General features: G+C 47.5%; 6 protein-coding genes across 6 annotated transcripts; 4 read left to right on the forward strand and 2 right to left on the reverse strand.

The window, feature by feature from the left end:
• The first annotated feature begins 137 nt into the window (after positions 1-137).
• On the forward strand, positions 138-2122 carry BKA55DRAFT_547889 (uncharacterized protein). Its single transcript, XM_046191069.1, has one exon. It carries the CDS (start codon positions 285-287, stop codon positions 1902-1904), a length of 1620 nt encoding a protein of 539 aa, XP_046055894.1. The 5' UTR covers positions 138-284; the 3' UTR covers positions 1905-2122.
• Positions 2123-2311: 189 nt separating this feature from the next.
• Positions 2312-3807, reverse strand: BKA55DRAFT_587941 (transmembrane amino acid transporter protein-domain-containing protein; the record flags this gene model as incomplete). Its single annotated transcript, XM_046194723.1, has 2 exons — positions 2312-2969; positions 3017-3807. The coding sequence occupies 2 exons, from the start codon at positions 3805-3807 to the stop codon at positions 2312-2314; spliced, it is 1449 nt and encodes a 482-aa protein (XP_046055895.1).
• A 2161-nt stretch (positions 3808-5968) lies between these two features.
• Positions 5969-6928, forward strand: BKA55DRAFT_498194 (Alpha/Beta hydrolase protein; the record flags this gene model as incomplete). Its single annotated transcript, XM_046186526.1, has 1 exon — positions 5969-6928. The coding sequence occupies one exon, from the start codon at positions 5969-5971 to the stop codon at positions 6926-6928; it is 960 nt and encodes a 319-aa protein (XP_046055896.1).
• Positions 6929-6968: 40 nt separating this feature from the next.
• BKA55DRAFT_699328 (uncharacterized protein) lies at positions 6969-8585 on the reverse strand. The gene is made up of 4 exons (XM_046200572.1): positions 8520-8585; positions 8002-8466; positions 7803-7949; positions 6969-7753 (listed from the first exon to the last, which is right to left on the reverse strand). The coding sequence occupies exons 1-4, from the start codon at positions 8574-8576 to the stop codon at positions 7010-7012; spliced, it is 1413 nt and encodes a 470-aa protein (XP_046055897.1). The 5' UTR covers positions 8577-8585; the 3' UTR covers positions 6969-7009.
• Positions 8586-9639: 1054 nt separating this feature from the next.
• Positions 9640-12212, forward strand: BKA55DRAFT_495932 (uncharacterized protein; the record flags this gene model as incomplete). Its single annotated transcript, XM_046186325.1, has 3 exons — positions 9640-9939; positions 9987-10412; positions 10461-12212. 3 exons carry the CDS (start codon positions 9640-9642, stop codon positions 12210-12212), a joined length of 2478 nt encoding a protein of 825 aa, XP_046055898.1.
• Positions 12213-12748: 536 nt separating this feature from the next.
• On the forward strand, positions 12749-13594 carry BKA55DRAFT_531798 (uncharacterized protein; the record flags this gene model as incomplete). Its single annotated transcript, XM_046189252.1, has 1 exon — positions 12749-13594. One exon carries the CDS (start codon positions 12749-12751, stop codon positions 13592-13594), a length of 846 nt encoding a protein of 281 aa, XP_046055899.1.
• Positions 13595-18263: the final 4669 nt, after the last annotated feature.

The following is an 18263-nucleotide window of genomic DNA, read 5'->3' on the forward strand; positions in this document are numbered from 1 at the left end:
CATCTTCGCCCTTGCTAACGTCACTCATCACCAGTATCACCATCATGCCTCGACAGCCACCTCCCTGGAGAGGTGCGCGCACGCTCATCGAAGGAAAGAAAGCCACTCTCGTGAGTGAAGAAGGCAATATCATCGCAAACACGGTCGGAAAGCTTCACGGTGGTGGCTACTTTCAGAGCAACCAGGATCCCAAAGGCGAATGGATCCTCACCAGTGTTCTGAACCGCGGAACACTCCTTTGGGATAGAGACCTTTTTCACCCTCTCGCGCCCCTACATCAATCGATGCATGTGCACCATTCTGAAGAGCCCTGTGATGATTCGACTAGAGTACGGCTACTGGTCGGTTACTCTGCGTATACGCTGGAGCCAGTTCTTGCGAGCGCGGCTGCTACGGCTCTCGAGATGGACGTGCATGTTGATGACCTTTCGGGTTTGGAACTCGAAGTTGCCTCTGAAGGGACTCTCTCAGCATTTGAGGCCATTCTTCATCATTCTCTCACTGTACCCGGGAATCTTCGTGCTGTGAAGCACCTTTTGATTAAGAGGAACTGGGAGGAAGCTTTTGCTGAAGGGGACGTCACTGTCGAACACGCCAAGAACCTGGCCCAAGAATCGGCTCAGTCGCTCTACCATGGGCATTCTCCTGTCGTCGTGGGGCGCATCAAGCCACCAACTACCGTTCAAGTTCCTTGCCACAAGATGCCCAATCTCGAACAATGTGTCAATCCTGATCAACTCCATGGACCCAAAAATCGCCGCTTTCGAGAAATCCTTCCCAACATTATACAACACCACTACTTCAACTTTGCAACTAGTACTTTTATGTACCAAGCGCCATACATGTCCAATACGAGATACCCATCCAGACTTTACTTGGACCTAGCTGGCTTCGCTAAAGCTCATCCTCTTGAAAAGCTCAATGCTACGGCAATGCTCTTCGCTGCTCGGCTCTGGGTCGACATTGTAGATAGCCCTACCAAGTGCAAGGAGACATATGCTAGGGAGCCGGTTCCCGAGGTGTCGCTGGCGGTGTTTCTGATCTACTTCGAACACTGGCTCAAAGCTCATGAGCATCTTCAGTGCATTGCCTACATTCACCCTTTCCGATTGATACAGCGTATATATGCCAATGATATCTTGACACAGGGCGGTAGTCGTGACTTACTTATCGACGAGTCCGAAATTGATTCGGACCGAGTGCGCGATCTTGTCTACGAGGCTGAGGCGACTGATCCAAATTTCCCCATCGACGAATGCGTGGATCTTTACCCTTTCATGGTCAATGGGACCAAGATGGTACAGCCTCAGTGCTTGAACGAAAGATTTCGCCTGTCTCCGACTGAACAAGCATTGCTTGGGATGCCCGATCTGCGAATTCTGAGCCATCCATCACTACCAACCACAGACAGTGTCGACATCCAAATCGCAATGCCCGAAGCCATTACTCGAATCAACTTTTGCAAAGTCTCCCCGGGCGGCTACTGTTTGAGTAACTTTTTCGATGCGGCCAAGGATGATCCGACATCTCTGTTCGGAGATAGCTTAAAGTCCGGCACTCTCTGGACACACGAGTTCCAGATGTATACACACCGATCAGATCTTCCGAAAGAAGCGTACATCAAACGAAAGATGATTGATGTTTGGCCTCAACTTCTCGACCGACGGATGGCCTGGCTCGAGACGCTTGGTGTATTGGGGAAAGTTCGAGTTCGGACTGGTGAGGATGGTTTACCTGGCTATCTTGGTATGCCATTGGAGGAGGAAAGCCGGAACATCAATGATGCTGCTATGGAGGAGATGGTAGACCGCGCACTGAAGGATCCGAGGAACAGGCTTGTTGATGAAGCTAAAAGATATCCGGGATGCTACGACGAATCGGCCGAGCCTTCGGAAGATGAATGAACAACTCAAGGGCTACTTGGAGGTGATGCTGTGATGCAGCAGGTATTTGCAATCCATATTGTATGTATGGGATTATCTTGGGCTTGGGGGAATATCGAGGACATATGAGGATCAAAATCGGTGAAGGGGAAACGGTCGAACAGAACTGTAGTTGTGCGGGCACAGGACGCCACGGGGAATGATGGCCGTCAATTTTAGTAATTCGGATGATCTGATGGTCATGTCGATACATTTCATAATGTAGCTGTTGAATGGATGAGAATTCACTCGCATGAGATTGGAATGTATGATCGGCGACGTGATACGCTGCATCGAGACTCTACCATGCTCACAACGGGTAAGCATTGACCAAATTTCAAAGATAATATGAACAATCAATAGTCTATTTGCGCTCTATATAACATGCATTAGAAGATGGAGTTATCTCCACATGAGAAAACTCCTCCAATTCCATCCTTGTTATTAGCGAAGAGATCCAGCAACTCAGTGATAGCCGCCCATAATCCACCCGCATTCATGAACAGCGTAAGTGCAATCATGACAACATTTCCTACAGTGAGCAGCGCCTTCTGCCACGTCGAGAAATAAAGACCCTTGTTAAGATGCAGCCAGAAAATCGCAGCAAAGCCATACGTAAACCACGGGATCGTCGTAGCAGCCGTGATCGACAGAATCGAGTCAAAGATGGGAATGACATTTGAGATGACAAAGATCAAAACCCAAAATCCAGTCACCGACAGGATCCATGTCACCCAAGACTTGATGCTGTTGTCTGTGACTTGGTGGGTTGCACGCATTTGTCGCATCGCGGTTACGTAGACGTATTTGCAGCCTGTGTGACCAATTGAGAGGGCTGTTGCTACGACGGCTGGGAGGATGATTCCGTAGGCGACCTTTGCGGGAATGGAGGATGCGGCAGAGAGGACGGGGGATGTGGTGAGATCGCCGGCGAGACAGTAGAGGGCGACGGCCATGGCGATGTAGAAGAGTGTGCTGACGATTTCGAGAACGGCGAGGGCGAAGCGGAAGTCTTTTGCAGGGTCTCGCATTTCGGCCATGTATGAGCTGTCACCTGTTAGCTTTGATCAATTGATGTGAATGGGGGAACTTACGGGAATGTGAATGTTCCAGCGTACGAGAAAACAACTCTCAAGCACGCATTGAGACCATCGCGAAACGTAGGGTTTCCAACAACCTTGATCTCCTTATGCCAACCCTCCGGCGCAGTCGCAGGTCCCGAGATAGCCAGACTTATCAAAACGATCAAACAAGCCGCCACAACACTAACAGCGTTTGGAATTCCCGCCTTTGAAACAAACTTCATCGTTCTGGGTATCGACAAAAGATAACACGCGATACATGCCACAAGAATCCAGATAACAGTACACGTCGCATGACTACTAAGCGTATTCAACGCAACAGATAGTGTGACCGTAGCTGAAGCGACGATGAAGACAACTTGGATCATCATGACGAAGCCAGCGAAGGACTCAAACCACGGGCCGCCGACGATGCGGGTCATTTCGACGATGCTGACGACATTGGGATGTTTGCGGTAGAATTGGAGGAGTTCGTACGCGGCGTACCACGATAACGCGCCGATGCCGAGAATGGCGATGATACCGGGCACGATTCCGAGGGTTTTTATCGTTGAGGGGAGGGATAAAATTCCAAGACCGAGTTGGTTTGTGAAGAGGATTAAGACAGTGTCCCATCGTCCTAAGGTTCTGTAATTCTTGCCGCCTTGATCGAAGATATTGCCCTTTTCGACGGTGCCGGCGGGGACGGATTGGAAATCGGTGTCATCTTTTGGGGGCTCTGTATCTGAGGCGCTTGATTCGGGAGGGTGGGATGTTAGTGGTGAAGGCTCGGTAGGCTTTTTTGAGAAGTTCATGATGCCCATTGCTACGGTCCCGCGTAGCGTATACTGGTACTCTGGGGGGGATGAGGAGGTTGAACTGGGAAAAGAGGTAGAAGGTGAAAAGGAAAAGTCAATGGAAGGTTCGTGGGCAGGCTTGACGTTATTAGCGGCCCGTAGTTCTCCATATATCACCCTTTTATTATGTTATACCCCAGGCCGAAAGACCTCCGATCGGAGGTTGTGGCGGGAGCTATGATGTACATTTTTGGTGGTTCGATGGGGAAAACGAGCTCCGAGGGTCCGTGTCTGCCCAATTACAGCTGTAGCATTACAAGATTTAGAATTACTCGATTGTAAAAGAGGATAGCTTGTCGTAAGGACCCCGTGGGGGAACTGAGGTCGCTCAGTTCATTACGTGATAAACTCGTCTATAACACAAGATAGGAAGGTCCCTTGACGAAAGATTGAAGGTAGGTAATCTCAAGATGTTGAGGTTTTGGAGATACTTGCCTGCCGATTGGTCCTCGGCCACCCCGGCAGATCCGCCGGATGGGGACCGGAAAAGTGGGGTCTTTGCCTCCGTCAACCTTCAATTTTGCAACCGGTGGAGCATTACGTATGTCCGAGTATCCGGACTTGACTCCGTACGGCATTTGTTTCCTCCTACCGCCACTATAAACCTCTTCTACCGAGGAACTTAAAAGTTAATTTCTTGCAGCAGGTTTTAAGGTTATGTCAGCCTTGATTTTAAATCAGTCTTCAAAAAACATCTGACAGTGGAACCCGCGACCCCCTTACTCGTGTTTTGTTATTTCTTTTACGTAGAAAATGGAGCCGAAAAAGCTGGGCATTCTCTCATTTTTTACATACGCGAAATCCACATCGACGTTCCGATCGGAGGTGTGAGGTGGAGTTGGGTGACATGATGAAAACTAGGATGGGAGAAAAATTCCTTCTGGGAATGTTCTATGCTACGGGCCGCTTGAAGATCCTTGCGTAACGCGTGAAGCTAGTTGGTGGTAGGGGATGGTTGGTGGGTTGAGGTGAGGCGGGTTTATGGTTATTCCTGTAATTTAAATGTCCGAGACCGTTGGAGGTTTATGCTGGAGGGGGAAGGTAATCCGTAAAAAGCGAGATCCGTGGTCGGCGCCCTTTTGATGCCAAGCTTGTCAAGTTGTTGTAAGGCGAGAAGTGGTCCGACATTGCCTTGGCGATTCTTCTTTGTCGCGTAGCGTGCTCTCATGACATTTTACTATTTATCATGTAATTCTCAATTGTCATTCTCATGTGAATGATCGATTGAAGGTTGGCAAAGACTGAAGTGCTAACACGAATGGGTGTCTGCAGGGTAGCCCACGATGTCTGCATGTTCGTCTGATTGATCTGATAACTTTATTCTGTATCCTTGTGATGTTTCATCGATTGCAACGTATAAATGTCACCCTCTTGTAACATTTTTGACGATGCAACCTTCTTGCATATGTGTATGTATGATCATCAGTTTCGGAATACCGCCATAAGTCGCAGGGCCAATGAGGCTAAAGCTCATATCTAAATTGTTACAGCTCACAATCGGGCAGTCGAGGCAGTTCATCTCCACTTTGAAGAAGGCATCTCTTTTCACCATTCTTATTGGTCCTTTCATCCCGAGTCGGCCAATCCTACCAGTGCCTGGGGCCTCTGCCCAAGCCACATGCGAATCTGGAGACTCCGGCATCCGAGAATGACTACACAGCAGTTTCATGGCCAATGGCAGCAGCTCTGTGTAGCTGAAGGTTGCTAGCTGTTACGTGCCACATCAAATATGGTGCTTACTATGACGAGCTCTGTGGGAAGAAGACTTCAATTTCCCTACCCCGCAGTCAGATTATAAGAAGTCAACCCAACGACACTGAAGAATGGGTTACATGCAGAAGAATTGTTTGCCTCGGCATCTACTAAGCTTATACCATATAAAATTCTTTAGACATTCCTGTCGGTTGTAATTGGATCTTGGAGAGGACGGCTGCCACACGGTTTAACGCGAGTGCGAACATCTCCTTGACTCCGTTGGTTTCTCACGTCAGCGAATCGCACACCAGGAAAAAGTTCGAAGCGGAACTCCGTTGGACTGACAGACACGCCGCAGGACTTGATATAAGTAACCAAATCTTACTAAACTAAACATTCAACAAACCATCATCTTTAATACTCCCAAATTAAAATGTCTGAACTGCCAACTTATGCAAAACAACAAGAATGGAGAGATATCCAATCCTTCCTCCCCCAACGTCTACACTTCACACCTGATCACTCTCCCACTGAAGAAGTCTGGCATCACCGCGGGCATGCTCTCCACCTCGACAGATGGCGCAATCCCTCCGCCAGCGTCAGACTCATAATGCATCACGGCATGGGAACAAACGGACGCATGATGTCAATGCTTCTCGGCGTGCCCCTCCACACAGCAGGTTTTGAACTCGTCGCCATCGACATGCCAGGCTATGGCTGTACAGTCCCGAAAAAAGGGCATGTTTGGGATTATGAGGAGTGGGTTAATATCGCGAGTGAGTTTGTTGATCATGAGTATGAAAATGACAAACGACCTATTGCGCTTTATGGATTAAGTGCTGGTGGCGGGTTGACGTTTCATGTTGCGGGGATGAATGAGAATGTTAGGGGGATTATTGGGATGTGTTTTATGGATATGAGGATCCAGAGTGTTGCAGACGCCGCGTGTCGAAATCTCTTCATGAGTCGTATCGGTGCACCGATGGGGAGAATAATGCACGCCCTCGGTCTAGGTTGGATGTCAATGCCAATGTACATCACCGGCCGAATGTCAACACTCGTCAACAACCCTCAAGCCCTTGCAGCTTGTATGCGCGACAACAGTTCTGCGAACGCATGGGTATCGATGAGCTTTTTATCTTCGTTCACGACGTATAAGCCAGCCAAGGAACCGAAGGATTTTGATACGTGTCCGATTTTGTTGACGCAGCCTGCGGAGGATCGATGGACGCCGCTTTGGGTCTCGGAAGCGTTTTTGAAGGATGTTGAAAATGTCAAGATCAAGACTGTTATGTTGGAGGGGGCGGGACATTATCCACTTGAGGATCCGGGGTTGGGGCAGATGGTTGAGGGGATTGTTGCGTTTTTGAAGGATATTGAGCAGGGAGCATGATTAGGGGATCACTGGAATATTCAGCCTTTCTTTTTATTCTCTATTGTTTCATTCTTGGAGTTGTAATCTCGAAACTTTGCGTTACAGTATGATACACCCGGGTCCTACCTCGAGCTCTATATCTACAACATCTAACTCATTACCAAAATCTCCTTCACTTGATGGTAGCACCCTTACTTTCCTCTGATTATTCTTGTCAATATCCTCAAAGCCCTTCCTGACCATCAGGATATCAGCAAAGTAATTCAACCCCGGAAAATCAGTCTGATACTCCACCAGCAGCTTTTCAACTTCTTCTCGTCTATAATCTCCCAGAGCAGCCAATGACAACGTGAGAGGTGAAGCCACCGCAGCCGCTGCAATAGGTCGATTATAACTAGCGTCTTGACCTAGTACGATACTATCGTCGACGTAGCGCTTAGCATCTGCTAATAAAGCAGGGTCGCCATCGTAAGAGCGTAAAATGCGATTCAGAATAGCAGCCATTGTAAGCATCGCCGCATTCGCTGTATGGAAACGCATCCCCATTCTCCTCTGAAGAAATGTCGAGCCAGACGCTTTGGCTTTAGCAACTGCTTCCTCAGCTGCTCTGATAAGTCTCGGATGTTCTGTCTGTATAAGAGCATAGGCACACTGGATCTGGTAGAGGTATCGATCAGGATCGCGGATGAAGCAGGACATTTCGCCCATGGTCCCAATATTCAAACTTGCAAAGGATGTTCCGTCTCCTGATTTGAGGGGCCGTGCAGCATCACCTAGGACTGAGAGAGCTTGCCAGAACCATGGGCCCAGTTGGATGTTGGGATTGGTGAAACTCTCAAGAACCTGACACAGGTGAGTGAGTACATGAGAGTAAAGAAGGAGGGGGACTTACCACAATGGAGAATATCGTCTGCATGAACGGTTTGTCGGAGGGATCAAATTGAGACTTGAGAATAGCGTTCTGAAGCAAGTATGCAAGCACTTCATGGTGCTTCGAGTTAACATTACCAGCACTAGCACCACCACTCCCAAGCCATTCCTACCAGCAACCTAATTAGACTGTGTATCCAACGGCGGAGTAGGGGACTTACCTGGCAGATCGAGATTAAGTAGATTGAGCACATGTTATCCGCCGAAAACGCCTGAGCAGGATCCTGCATCGACTCCCGTAACGATTTCAGCGCAAACACATACTTGTCCAACGCCTCAACCTTTGGAAGCCTCTTATCCTTCAACGATCCAAACCCCGTTACGAAGGCAGTGATAGCTGCATCGAGCGGTTTACTCGATCCAATGTGACGAGGCAAGTCTTTGACGAACCAGCCATATGTCGAGACATCATAGCCGGGGTTATCAAACTCAAGGATGTGTACCAAGTTACCCGCCACCAGCGTCTTATCATTACTCAGCGCCGAAGATGGTCCAGCCACAGTTTTTATGTGTTTCTTAGCAGCTTGGCTATTCTCAGATTTGAACACGAAGCGCTTTACACCACTTCCTGTGCATTTGAGCTTGAGACGTGTGCATCTTGCACAAGCCGGTTTAGCCTGATCGCACTGATCTCATTAGTCTCTCATTCATTACTATGCGAGCTACTAGTATGACATACCTTTTTCTTTTGCTTACGACAAGCGTCGCAACCTAGAGCTTTAGGAACGCCCGCCATGATGGTATCGCAGGGCTTTACCTCAAATGAGCAAGTTTGATGTTTGGTGTAGTTTATCCCCGCTTACTCGCGCCAAGGCAGCTAGATTGTCTGAGACGCGCGGCTTAATAATAAATAGTATGTACGACATAACAAATATTTCTTGTGAGCTTCTAAACACTTCCATTGTTTTCAAATGAAGAGTGTTATATGATGCTGATTACATACTTCTAAATAACGACAGCAGTGTCCTGGCTGTGAAGTTGCAGGAATATCGCCTCTCCCCAACGAAACAATGAATAAGGTTCGCTATGAGCTCAACCCAATCTCTCGTCTGAGCAGGCCAAGACCTCTCTAACAAATCATGACGACGAATAAGATGAATCGAAGAGCACACTGCCCCATACTAACCACTTCTGGCAGCATAGCGCGCTGATCCTTGTGAATATCTTATTAAGCTTGAATTAGCCTCTTGATCAATTCCTTGGCTCGAAGATGGGTGAATTACGCGTTCTCCCTGCATAAGAAAACGCCGCGGGAAAAACAAAGCCTTTGGTCCAGACTCTCTAACCACGAGATTCTTCGGCACCTCGGCAGTTTCCTATTTAAATCTCGTGTTGGTCCTTTGAAAGGATGAGCCAACAACTAAAGTGCGGATGATCGGCACAGCCATACCCCTGGCCAATAGAATTGTCACAAATCGTCATGATACGAGATGTCCCCCCGGTATTTGCATCAAAGTGACGATGAATGACACAGCCCCAAAGGATTCTGCTACTGTGACATTTCGAAACCAACGGAATATGCAGGTGCCTGGTCATTCAATTCGTCCGGGTAATTTTCACCGTGGGCGCCAAGATGTTTTGGCATGCCAAGCTCGCTTGGCTTTTTTGGAGGGGATGATTGTTGTCTTTAAGGAGGGTGTTGCTGTCTTTTCTGCGTTGTTTTCCTCTGAAATTACTGGTAGATGTTGATTTGAGGCTTGACTTGATTGTAGAGTTCAGCTGAGGTTTTGCCATTTCAGCTGAAGTCATTCGCCTTACCAGCTTGGTCCCCCCATGCTTCACAGGTGGCGCTATTCACAATGGGCATGGCGCCCCTTAACGTTGTTGACCCCGTAGTGGGTTCTGCTACAGCGGCTGTTGTTTTCACGACGCTGTCGCAGTATGTTCCTTCGAGACGGTTAGAGCTGTGCTCTGAGATTGTCTGTTGGGCTGTTCTCCCTTTTCTTTGCAGATATACTGCTTTACCGAGTACCCGAGCGTCTTCACCGTTATTGAATGACCCGCAAAAACGGCATTCTTCGTTGTCACAATGGCTCGTTGCCTTAGGTATCGTGGCGGCGGCTTTTTATAGAGCTGAGAGTAACACTATTAGCTTCTATGTAAGTTAATTATGGGATACTGATCTGGTGAGACCGTACTGACAGAGATGAAGCCTTTCTTAACACCTCTCCTCCTCACAATGCGGACATACTTTCAGTCGAGCATGTCATCTGATTCAGCGTCTACCTCACCTCTCATTCGTACCATCAAGGGCACAACACTAGTAGCTGTCCTTTCGGTATTTTCACTTTCAAATGGGGATCTCTTCGGCTCCCTAATATCCATCATATTAGTGGCTTCTCTCTTTGTTGTCTACAGTATCCTCATCCCGGACTTCAAAGTGAGAATATTGTCACTTTCATCAGTGGACATCGAGACAAACATCAAGGCTATCGCAGGCCGGACTATTATCCTCCTTCTCGCCTCTCTAGCTTTCCAAAATCTGGTTCTTGGACCTCCAAACGGCGATCTCATCCTTGTATTCTTCACAGGATTAGTCAAAGCCTTGTCTTGGTTCTTTACCATCCAAACCGTTCGTATACACCTCAGCGAGCTCACATACAGAAACTAACGAACCCAGGCACGACAAGCTTCCTGGTGCATAGCAACCACGATAGGAACATTTGCTCTCGCATGCACCAGAAATCCCTTCTCACAAACCTCTCAACTCCAAGCTCTATCTCACGCTACAATTTCAACACTAACCCTCTATCAAACAACTCAACTACTTCCTAAACAATCCAAAGGCAAACTCTTTCTCTGGTCCTGCTTATCAGCATCTGTTCTTCCCTATCTCTTCAACGAATACATGATCCACGATGCCTCATCTTCAGCATCCGCCTCATTCACCTCTCAATCTCACCCCATCGAACTTCTAGCCCAAGAGGTAAAATCAGTCTTTGAAAGCAAGTTAAGAAACCAATCTCGAACATATTTCGCAGCTGTGAGACAATACAAACAACAGTATGGTCTTGATCCGCCACCAGGCTTCGAAGTATGGTTTCAATTCGCACGAAAGCATGAATCATCCATCATCGATGACTTCGACATGATTCACACCGCTATATCGCCATTTCTGAAAATGAGTGGGAAAGAGGTTTCTGAGATGATTGGGAAGGTTTATAAAACGCCACAAAGCGAGGTTTGGCTTTGTGAGTTTTCGGGAAAGACTGCTAAGACAAAATGTCGTCATCCGAGTCGATCTTATGATAGACATTACAGCTTTCTGTTTGACAAGTTATTGTGGAATCTTCCGGGGGTTCTGCCGGATGTCAAGTTTCTCATAAATCATTTTGACGAGCCGAGAGTTGTGATACCGAAAACGGATCATGTGGACAAGGCCGTCAGGCTGAAGGATATGTCGATGAAGCCCACTTGGGACGCTTTAACGAGGTCTTGCCCGTCACACAAGACCTATCGGGACGATCAATTTAGCCTCGAGACGTTCGGGCTGCCCTTTGTCAAAGACCACTTCTCTGAGTCAGATTTGTGCAAACATCCCGAGTACAAAGAAATGCACGGCGCTTTCATAAGTCCCAAGACATTCCGCCTCATTCAAGGCATGGCCCCAGTCTTGTCAACGGGTGCATTCTCAACAATGGGCGATATTCTCTTTCCAAGTCCAGCATATGTCGAAGAAGAGTTTCAATACGATAAGACCCATGATATTCCATGGTCGGAGAAGACGAACAACCTTTATTGGACTGGCTCGACAACTGGAGGGTACGCTCTCGATGATCAGTGGAGGAACCACCAACGGCAGAGGTTTGTGACCGTGGCCCAGAACCTTGGATATCAACAACACACATATCTGAGGGAAAAAGATGGTGTGATCAGCACCGTCAAGTCATGGTTCTTAAACGGACGGTTATACGACGTTGGCTTCACAAGAATCTTCCAATGCGATCGTAAATTCTGCCGCGATCAAAGCACATTCTTCAACGTCAAATCATGGGCCGACAAAGACGCAGCCTTCCAATCAAAACTCGCATTCGATCTCGACGGCAACGGGATAAGCGGTCGCTACTACAAACTATTATCTTCAAACACACTTCCTCTAAAACAAGCTCTTCTTCGGGAATGGCATGATGAGCGGTTGGTGCCGTGGGTGCATTACATACCCGTTAGTCAAAGCTTGGAGGAACTTCCAGAGCTGGTTAACTACTTGACGTTGACTGAGGCTGGGCAGAAGTTGGCGGAGGAGGTTGCGAGACAGGGGAGTGAGTGGATGACCAAGGCTGTGAGAGAGGTTGATATGACGATTTATACTTGGAGATTGTTGTTAGAACTTGCTAGGCTGCAGGATCCGACGAGGAAAGCGACTGGAGGCTGACTTCCTCTGGCCTCAGAGAGAAAGAAAACTTCTAATATTTAATAAAGACGTTGAAAATAAGTGATCTAAAGACCTACTAAGCTTACCTAAGTCTTGTCATTATTTAGGGTAGAGGTCTAAAGTTTTCTTGCCTCCCCTTTTCTTCGTCTTTGTTCTTCAATCATCGCTTGTATCTCCTCCTCTGTCGTTTGTCGTGGATAAAGACTCTGGTCTGAGGCATCAATCCGTTGAAATGGTACCTTCCTTGAAAGAAGCATGCCTCGGTGTGTGGGAAGTCGCTTTCTTCGGGGGCAGGTACATGTTCGTTGAACCTCTGAAGAACCAACGAAGGGAAGGTGTGTTGACTGTGTACCATGATTCACTACTGCTTCAACCTCCACGTCCGTCAGGCTTCTCCATCTTCTTTCATCATCACCATCATCAGAATCGATCATCAAGACAGCACGTTTTTGCATCAGCCCATCTCTGCATCAACCACTTTCATTTCTACATCTAATATCGTTGCTCAGCTTGAATATATCCGCACTCTATCAATCATGACCAACATCACCCTTCGCCAGCTAGAAGGCTTCCCCTACAACGTGTGTATCGATCCCGACTTGCTGGCTTACTGGAATCGGATGCTCAACCGCCGCCTCGCGTGGATCCGCAAGAACCGCGACAAGCCGGGCATCGACACAACCGACTTAATCACTGGCTATGATGGACTTCCAACCTGCGCCAACCTCTCCACCGAGCCTATCGACTTCGATCCGATTGCATACGCCGATAAATACACCAATGCCCTCGAACTTAAACTGCTCTTCCAGCCTGTCAACCGTGCCTGGGCTCAGGGGCACATCGCCGCTCACCAAGCCGTCGAAAGGGTCATCAGGATCCTGGAAGACAGACCAAAAACAACCCATTTCGCATGGGGCCATGTCCTCGACTGGATCACGAACATGGACGTGACCAGATTCATAAAGACCCTTGATCTGATGGAACGGATTATGGATGCAAAAAGGATATACTTTGCGGACTTTGAACAACTAAGGCACTTCGCCAACAAGCCATACTCTAGTGGGCTCCATATCGGCTCTCCGTGTATGCAGAACATGTGTCGTATCATCGGACTCGATGTCGATGATAAGTTCACTTGGTTATACCTCCCATTATACCGGAGACAACTCGCGTGTCGTGCAGAACACATTCAAAACTTCATTCTGCCCGTTCATCAAGCTCTTTCTGGAAACTTGAATCGGACAATAGACGTCGCCGGCTATGTTGGTGGGCGTTTGAGGCTACTCCTGGACGCGGATCACAATAAGGAACTACTTAGACAACTTGACGGCGAGTTGGTCGACATGATGCATCAGATCCGCGCTACTGCACCTCAGGTTTAAGTGTCAAGAAGGGTCAATAAGGTACATTCCGATGATCATTGGGCTCATAGGTAGATCAGGCGCGCAGTTAGGATTAGAAAGACATGAGAACAACAGAGATATGAAGTAATGAACCCAAAATGCGTTCCAATAAGTTTCGAATGTCAATTGTAAGGTTCTGCGCAGATGAGCGAAGGCAAAATACAAAGCCTTCGCCCACGGCAAGACTAAATAAATGCGGAATTTACTTCTGCTTGTTTAGATGAACCATCCTCAAATATCTGACAGTCGGCAATCTTTTGTGTAGGGTAACACGATGCTCAAGATGCTCACCATCAGTAATCAACAATCAACCAAGCCAATCTAGGCACCCGCGGACTCACGGTAGCTCAACCTCCCTAGGCGAGGCAAGAAAACTAACGACGTTTATCCTAAATGACAAAAAGGCTTATCTAAACTCAATATAAACTGAGGCAAATTTAGTAGATGTTTAGATGGGGCTTTGATCTACGGCCAGAAGTTTCCCTGCTTACTATCCCAACCCACCATTTAATCAACTGAACAAGTCTAGCCACACCGTCAACTAGAGATCGCCACTTTAGTCACATCAAAGCTCTGTCATTCAGGGGTTTATCCGCTGTCAACGGTAGAACCGGTGGTGGGTTAGTACGAGCCGGGCAAAAAGACTAGCAGGATTGGGCATCTTTGACGTGAACCCTTTTCGCTTATGCTCTGTCGATCACGACGACGCTTTGTCCACTTTTGTTCAAATACCGATCTGGTGACAATTGCACTTTAACTTGGTGGCCAGGACAATCCCGCATTCCTAACATTTATTGTATCTTGGGACATCGGCCAACTTCGTCATTTGATCAATTGCTAAATGTCACTCCTGAAGAAAAGCTCGTGATCTAGTTACCGCGATTCTTCGGCAGTGGCGGAGTCTGGGCTTTGTGTTGGTCAATAGCGCGGGTGACGCCGGGTCTGGACTTTGTTAAAGTGGATGTGGACATATTTCGATGCCTTGTAGTTCTACGAGATTGTGCTTGTGAAAGATGGGATGTGAGATCGGGAAATGTGAGATGTGATAGGGCTGATGTGTACCTTGCATAAAGCTGTGAGTGCTGCTGATGTTTGTTGCGTCAGTGGCATGAATGGCACGTATGAATGAAGCAAACATTTGCGCGACAATTAGCTCAGCTGTACGAATACTTCACACATGAAATCTCTTGCTGATGTGTTTATTGGCCTTGGGAGAATTGAGCAGGTTTTCTCCGTAATTGAAGCACACATATCGCTCCGACAAACATAACAATAGTAATCGCAATTTCCAACTTCCTGTTCTGATCAAGAATTGAGATTCTTTGCTTAGCGTCAGTGGAAGATTCCGATTTCGTAGGCCCAATGAACGTAGCTCGATCTTCAGGTACGCGACGACAACTTTGCCTAGCTTCGTCTTCTTTCCCCTGTTTCTGCCTAGCTTACACCATTGAGGCCACCAACACTGTCTGCCCATCTCGTGTTGTTAATCTTGTAAGCGCCATGCCGAGCAGGCTTACCCTAGATCCCGTGTGGACAAATGAGGCGGGTGAAGGATCTGAAGGATCCATACGTGAAACCACGATCTCCTGGTAAAAGTTCCTAGAAGAGAAGAGATTTTCATTTGGGTGTTTTGGATTGAGATATTGCCGTCACATCATGATATCGTAATTGATTGAACGTTTCACGCCTAATTGTGGATAAAATGTCACGACCCAAACACTCGGGTGCCAATGACTACAAGCGGAATTACTCCGAAGTAGCGTCGTCCGAAACGATGCGGTAATTTGCTTCTCCATATCGTTCAAGCCAATTGTGTGCCTCGATCTGGTGTCTTTATTCCAATTAATTGCCACTGACAACCCAATCTCCTGGGTCCGGACTGATTTTGGCATTTTCCCGAGTCTCTCTCTCTCTGCTGCCCCGGTCTGTTGGGACTAAAGGGGTCCGTGGCTGGCTGGTAGTGCAGTGGGATGGGGTCGGCGAACTTATTTAGTTAGTGTACAGACTACTGGGTGGGAAAAGTGTACGCGGGGATAAAAAAGTAACGGCTTGAGAAGTTCAGATCTAAAAGAATCGTGGCGTCATCTCCGAGCACTGATTTTGGCACTGACCAGGCGGGGGGTAATTGTCCGCAAGCGTGACAGAGTCTGTGGAATTGTTGGTGTGAATACGGATGGCTGTTGGGTTGGGTGAAGAACAAGACATCTAGATGATTCTGATTGCAGCGCTAATTTTTGAACAGAGTTCATCGACAATACCCTCTGTTCAATAATGGGTTACCTTGACGCAAGCCACTTTGTGCAGATTGCCCAGCCGTGGGTGAAGCCACTTCACTTGATTGGAAGCCCCTGTAAACGCCACAAAAACGCCTGGAGATGTGCCTAGATACGGGAGGCTCCACGCGGGCGATGCGCACTGATACTAACACAGTTGGTGGTGACTAACAAGACAGGCTTTTGTTCTAGGCAGATAAAGGGTGCACAATGGGACAAAGAGCACAGTTATCTCGTTGGTAAGTGTGAGATTGCCTTTCCGTCCCGTGCCGTTGTTTATCGGACTTTGTTCATCCAATGTTACATCAGGTCTTGAGTTTTTTTTTTTTTTGTCTTTCGGGTAGCCGTGTGAGACGTCAGATTTGCAGACTGTGGGATGTGACAGTTCATCTTATGTTTGTTTCCCTTGCTTAACTACGGGGTGTATCTCTGATTGAATGGAAGTATGGTGTTACTGGATTGGATGGTTTTTTTTTGCGGGCGGGATTAAGTCTGGCGTCATTCCAGCTGTGAGGACGATACTTTTTTATGAGGCATGCAAGTCTCGGGCTCCAAAACGTGACGGCTGGATCAATTGAGGGAAAAGCAAAGGAGTCTCAGTTAAGCATGCGCAACGGTTGCATAATGGTACGATATATCATCACTTTGTCTTTGAGAAGCTCCCTTGCATCTGATCCTTCAGGATATTTACAACAGTTCAGTGGAGGGTGAACCAGCACAGCAGTGGAGGTTTAAGCAGGGAGATCATCGCGAATACTACAGATCAGATTTGGAATGCTAGATAACATGTACCGGTATTAATCCCCCAGCTTAACTCAACTTGACTTAAAATGCACCAGGAACCTGGAATGCGGCACAGCCGCCCGTAAAGCTTATGACTTCTGAGTGCCGTTTGCGAAAATGGAGAGACCATCAGAGGGCAAGGTGTTTACAGACTACAGTCGAGTGTTGTTTGTAGCTAACCCACTTGGCTTCAACGCCTCCAAAGCAAAAGTAGTGCGCCGAACGGAACGGGTCCCGGCTCTTTGGGACTTGGCGGGAAATGATTCATCACAGTTAATTGCGTATTTGACTTGCATATTATGGGGAAGACGCAGAAAAAAAAGCAATATCATTAATGCCATGCATGGATTCATCATAGGGCTATGGGGTAGCGACGTATCTCATTTATGACACGTCTTCTCTCAGTGGTTCACGTCAGTAAGGAGAAAAAAGGCAAGCTGCATCACAAGGGATGGAAAAGGTTCGTGGCCCCTTTCTTTTTGGTAGTTAGTGGGCTGTAGCGATGCCTCGATCCGGAAGAGTTGCAAGATTTGGGGGATCTGGCAGTAGAGGAGGTAGACAAACTTCGGGGCTTGGTTGTTACGAGTCTAGACCTTGCTGAACCAAACCACTCGGGTATGGTTTCCCCTTGCATACGCATACTCCACGTGGCAGTTGAGATTTTGTTTATACAGTATCTGCAGTGTTTATCGCCTGTATCCTGAGCTGAGAGCGAACCTCGTGATGAGACCCTGTATATATTGGTAGGAAGTATAGTAAGCAAGGGCTATAGGTATGTCTGCTTATTGGCATGCTCCAAATTGTAATTCATGCAACATGGTGGCTGGAGGTGGCATTCAAGTTTCCAATCGATCATTTTTCTCCCCGTCCAGTCAATTCTCTTATTCGGTTATCTCACGATCCATATGTTACAGTGGTAATCGCCAGTGGAGAGGAGTTCAGGGGTCCGATACATCAGCACACTTGAGAAGTAGGGAGGGAACCGCCAAGAAATGAATACATAAACGCTTCTTTCCTTTCTTTTTTCTTCTTTCTTTTTGAATCACTTTTTCTCTTCCGTTTCAATTGCGATTGAAGCGATTGTCAAAAATCTCTCAAATCCATGTCCTTGTTCCGCGTTTGGCGTCAGGAACGCTCTGTGTATTCCCGTCGTTTGCTTTCCTCTAGCGTGAGAGCTTGTTGCCAGGGCTTACAGAGGGTGATTGTTCAATGAGCTCGCAAACCAAACCCCCAGCCAGATTGGGCAGATCTCTGCATTAAAGCACCCTTGCGTTTTAAATGTTTCAGGCGAAAACGCAGTCGCAGTTGATGACCAAGAGAAATATCCATTTTCTGCATGCTCTCATCTTAGATCCATGGAATCTCACAGGGTTCCTTTTTTTTTAATCCCGTCTTTTTGAACTTGTGATAACAAATCGTGATGACCCCACCTTGTGCTTCACGCTACTGCGCTACTGTAGACACTAACAATAGATCTGGACACAGTGTAGCCTCGGCGCAGAGACAGCTGAACAATCGTGCTGCACTGTGAAATGGTGACACGGACCCCGTGAAATTTGCTGACGATTGGGGACAAGCCTCCCCTGCACCCC

The sequence above is a fragment of the Fusarium redolens genome (genome assembly GCF_020744475.1).
Source record: "Fusarium redolens strain MPI-CAGE-AT-0023 chromosome Unknown BKA55scaffold_1, whole genome shotgun sequence".
NCBI lineage: Eukaryota > Fungi > Ascomycota > Sordariomycetes > Hypocreales > Nectriaceae > Fusarium > Fusarium redolens.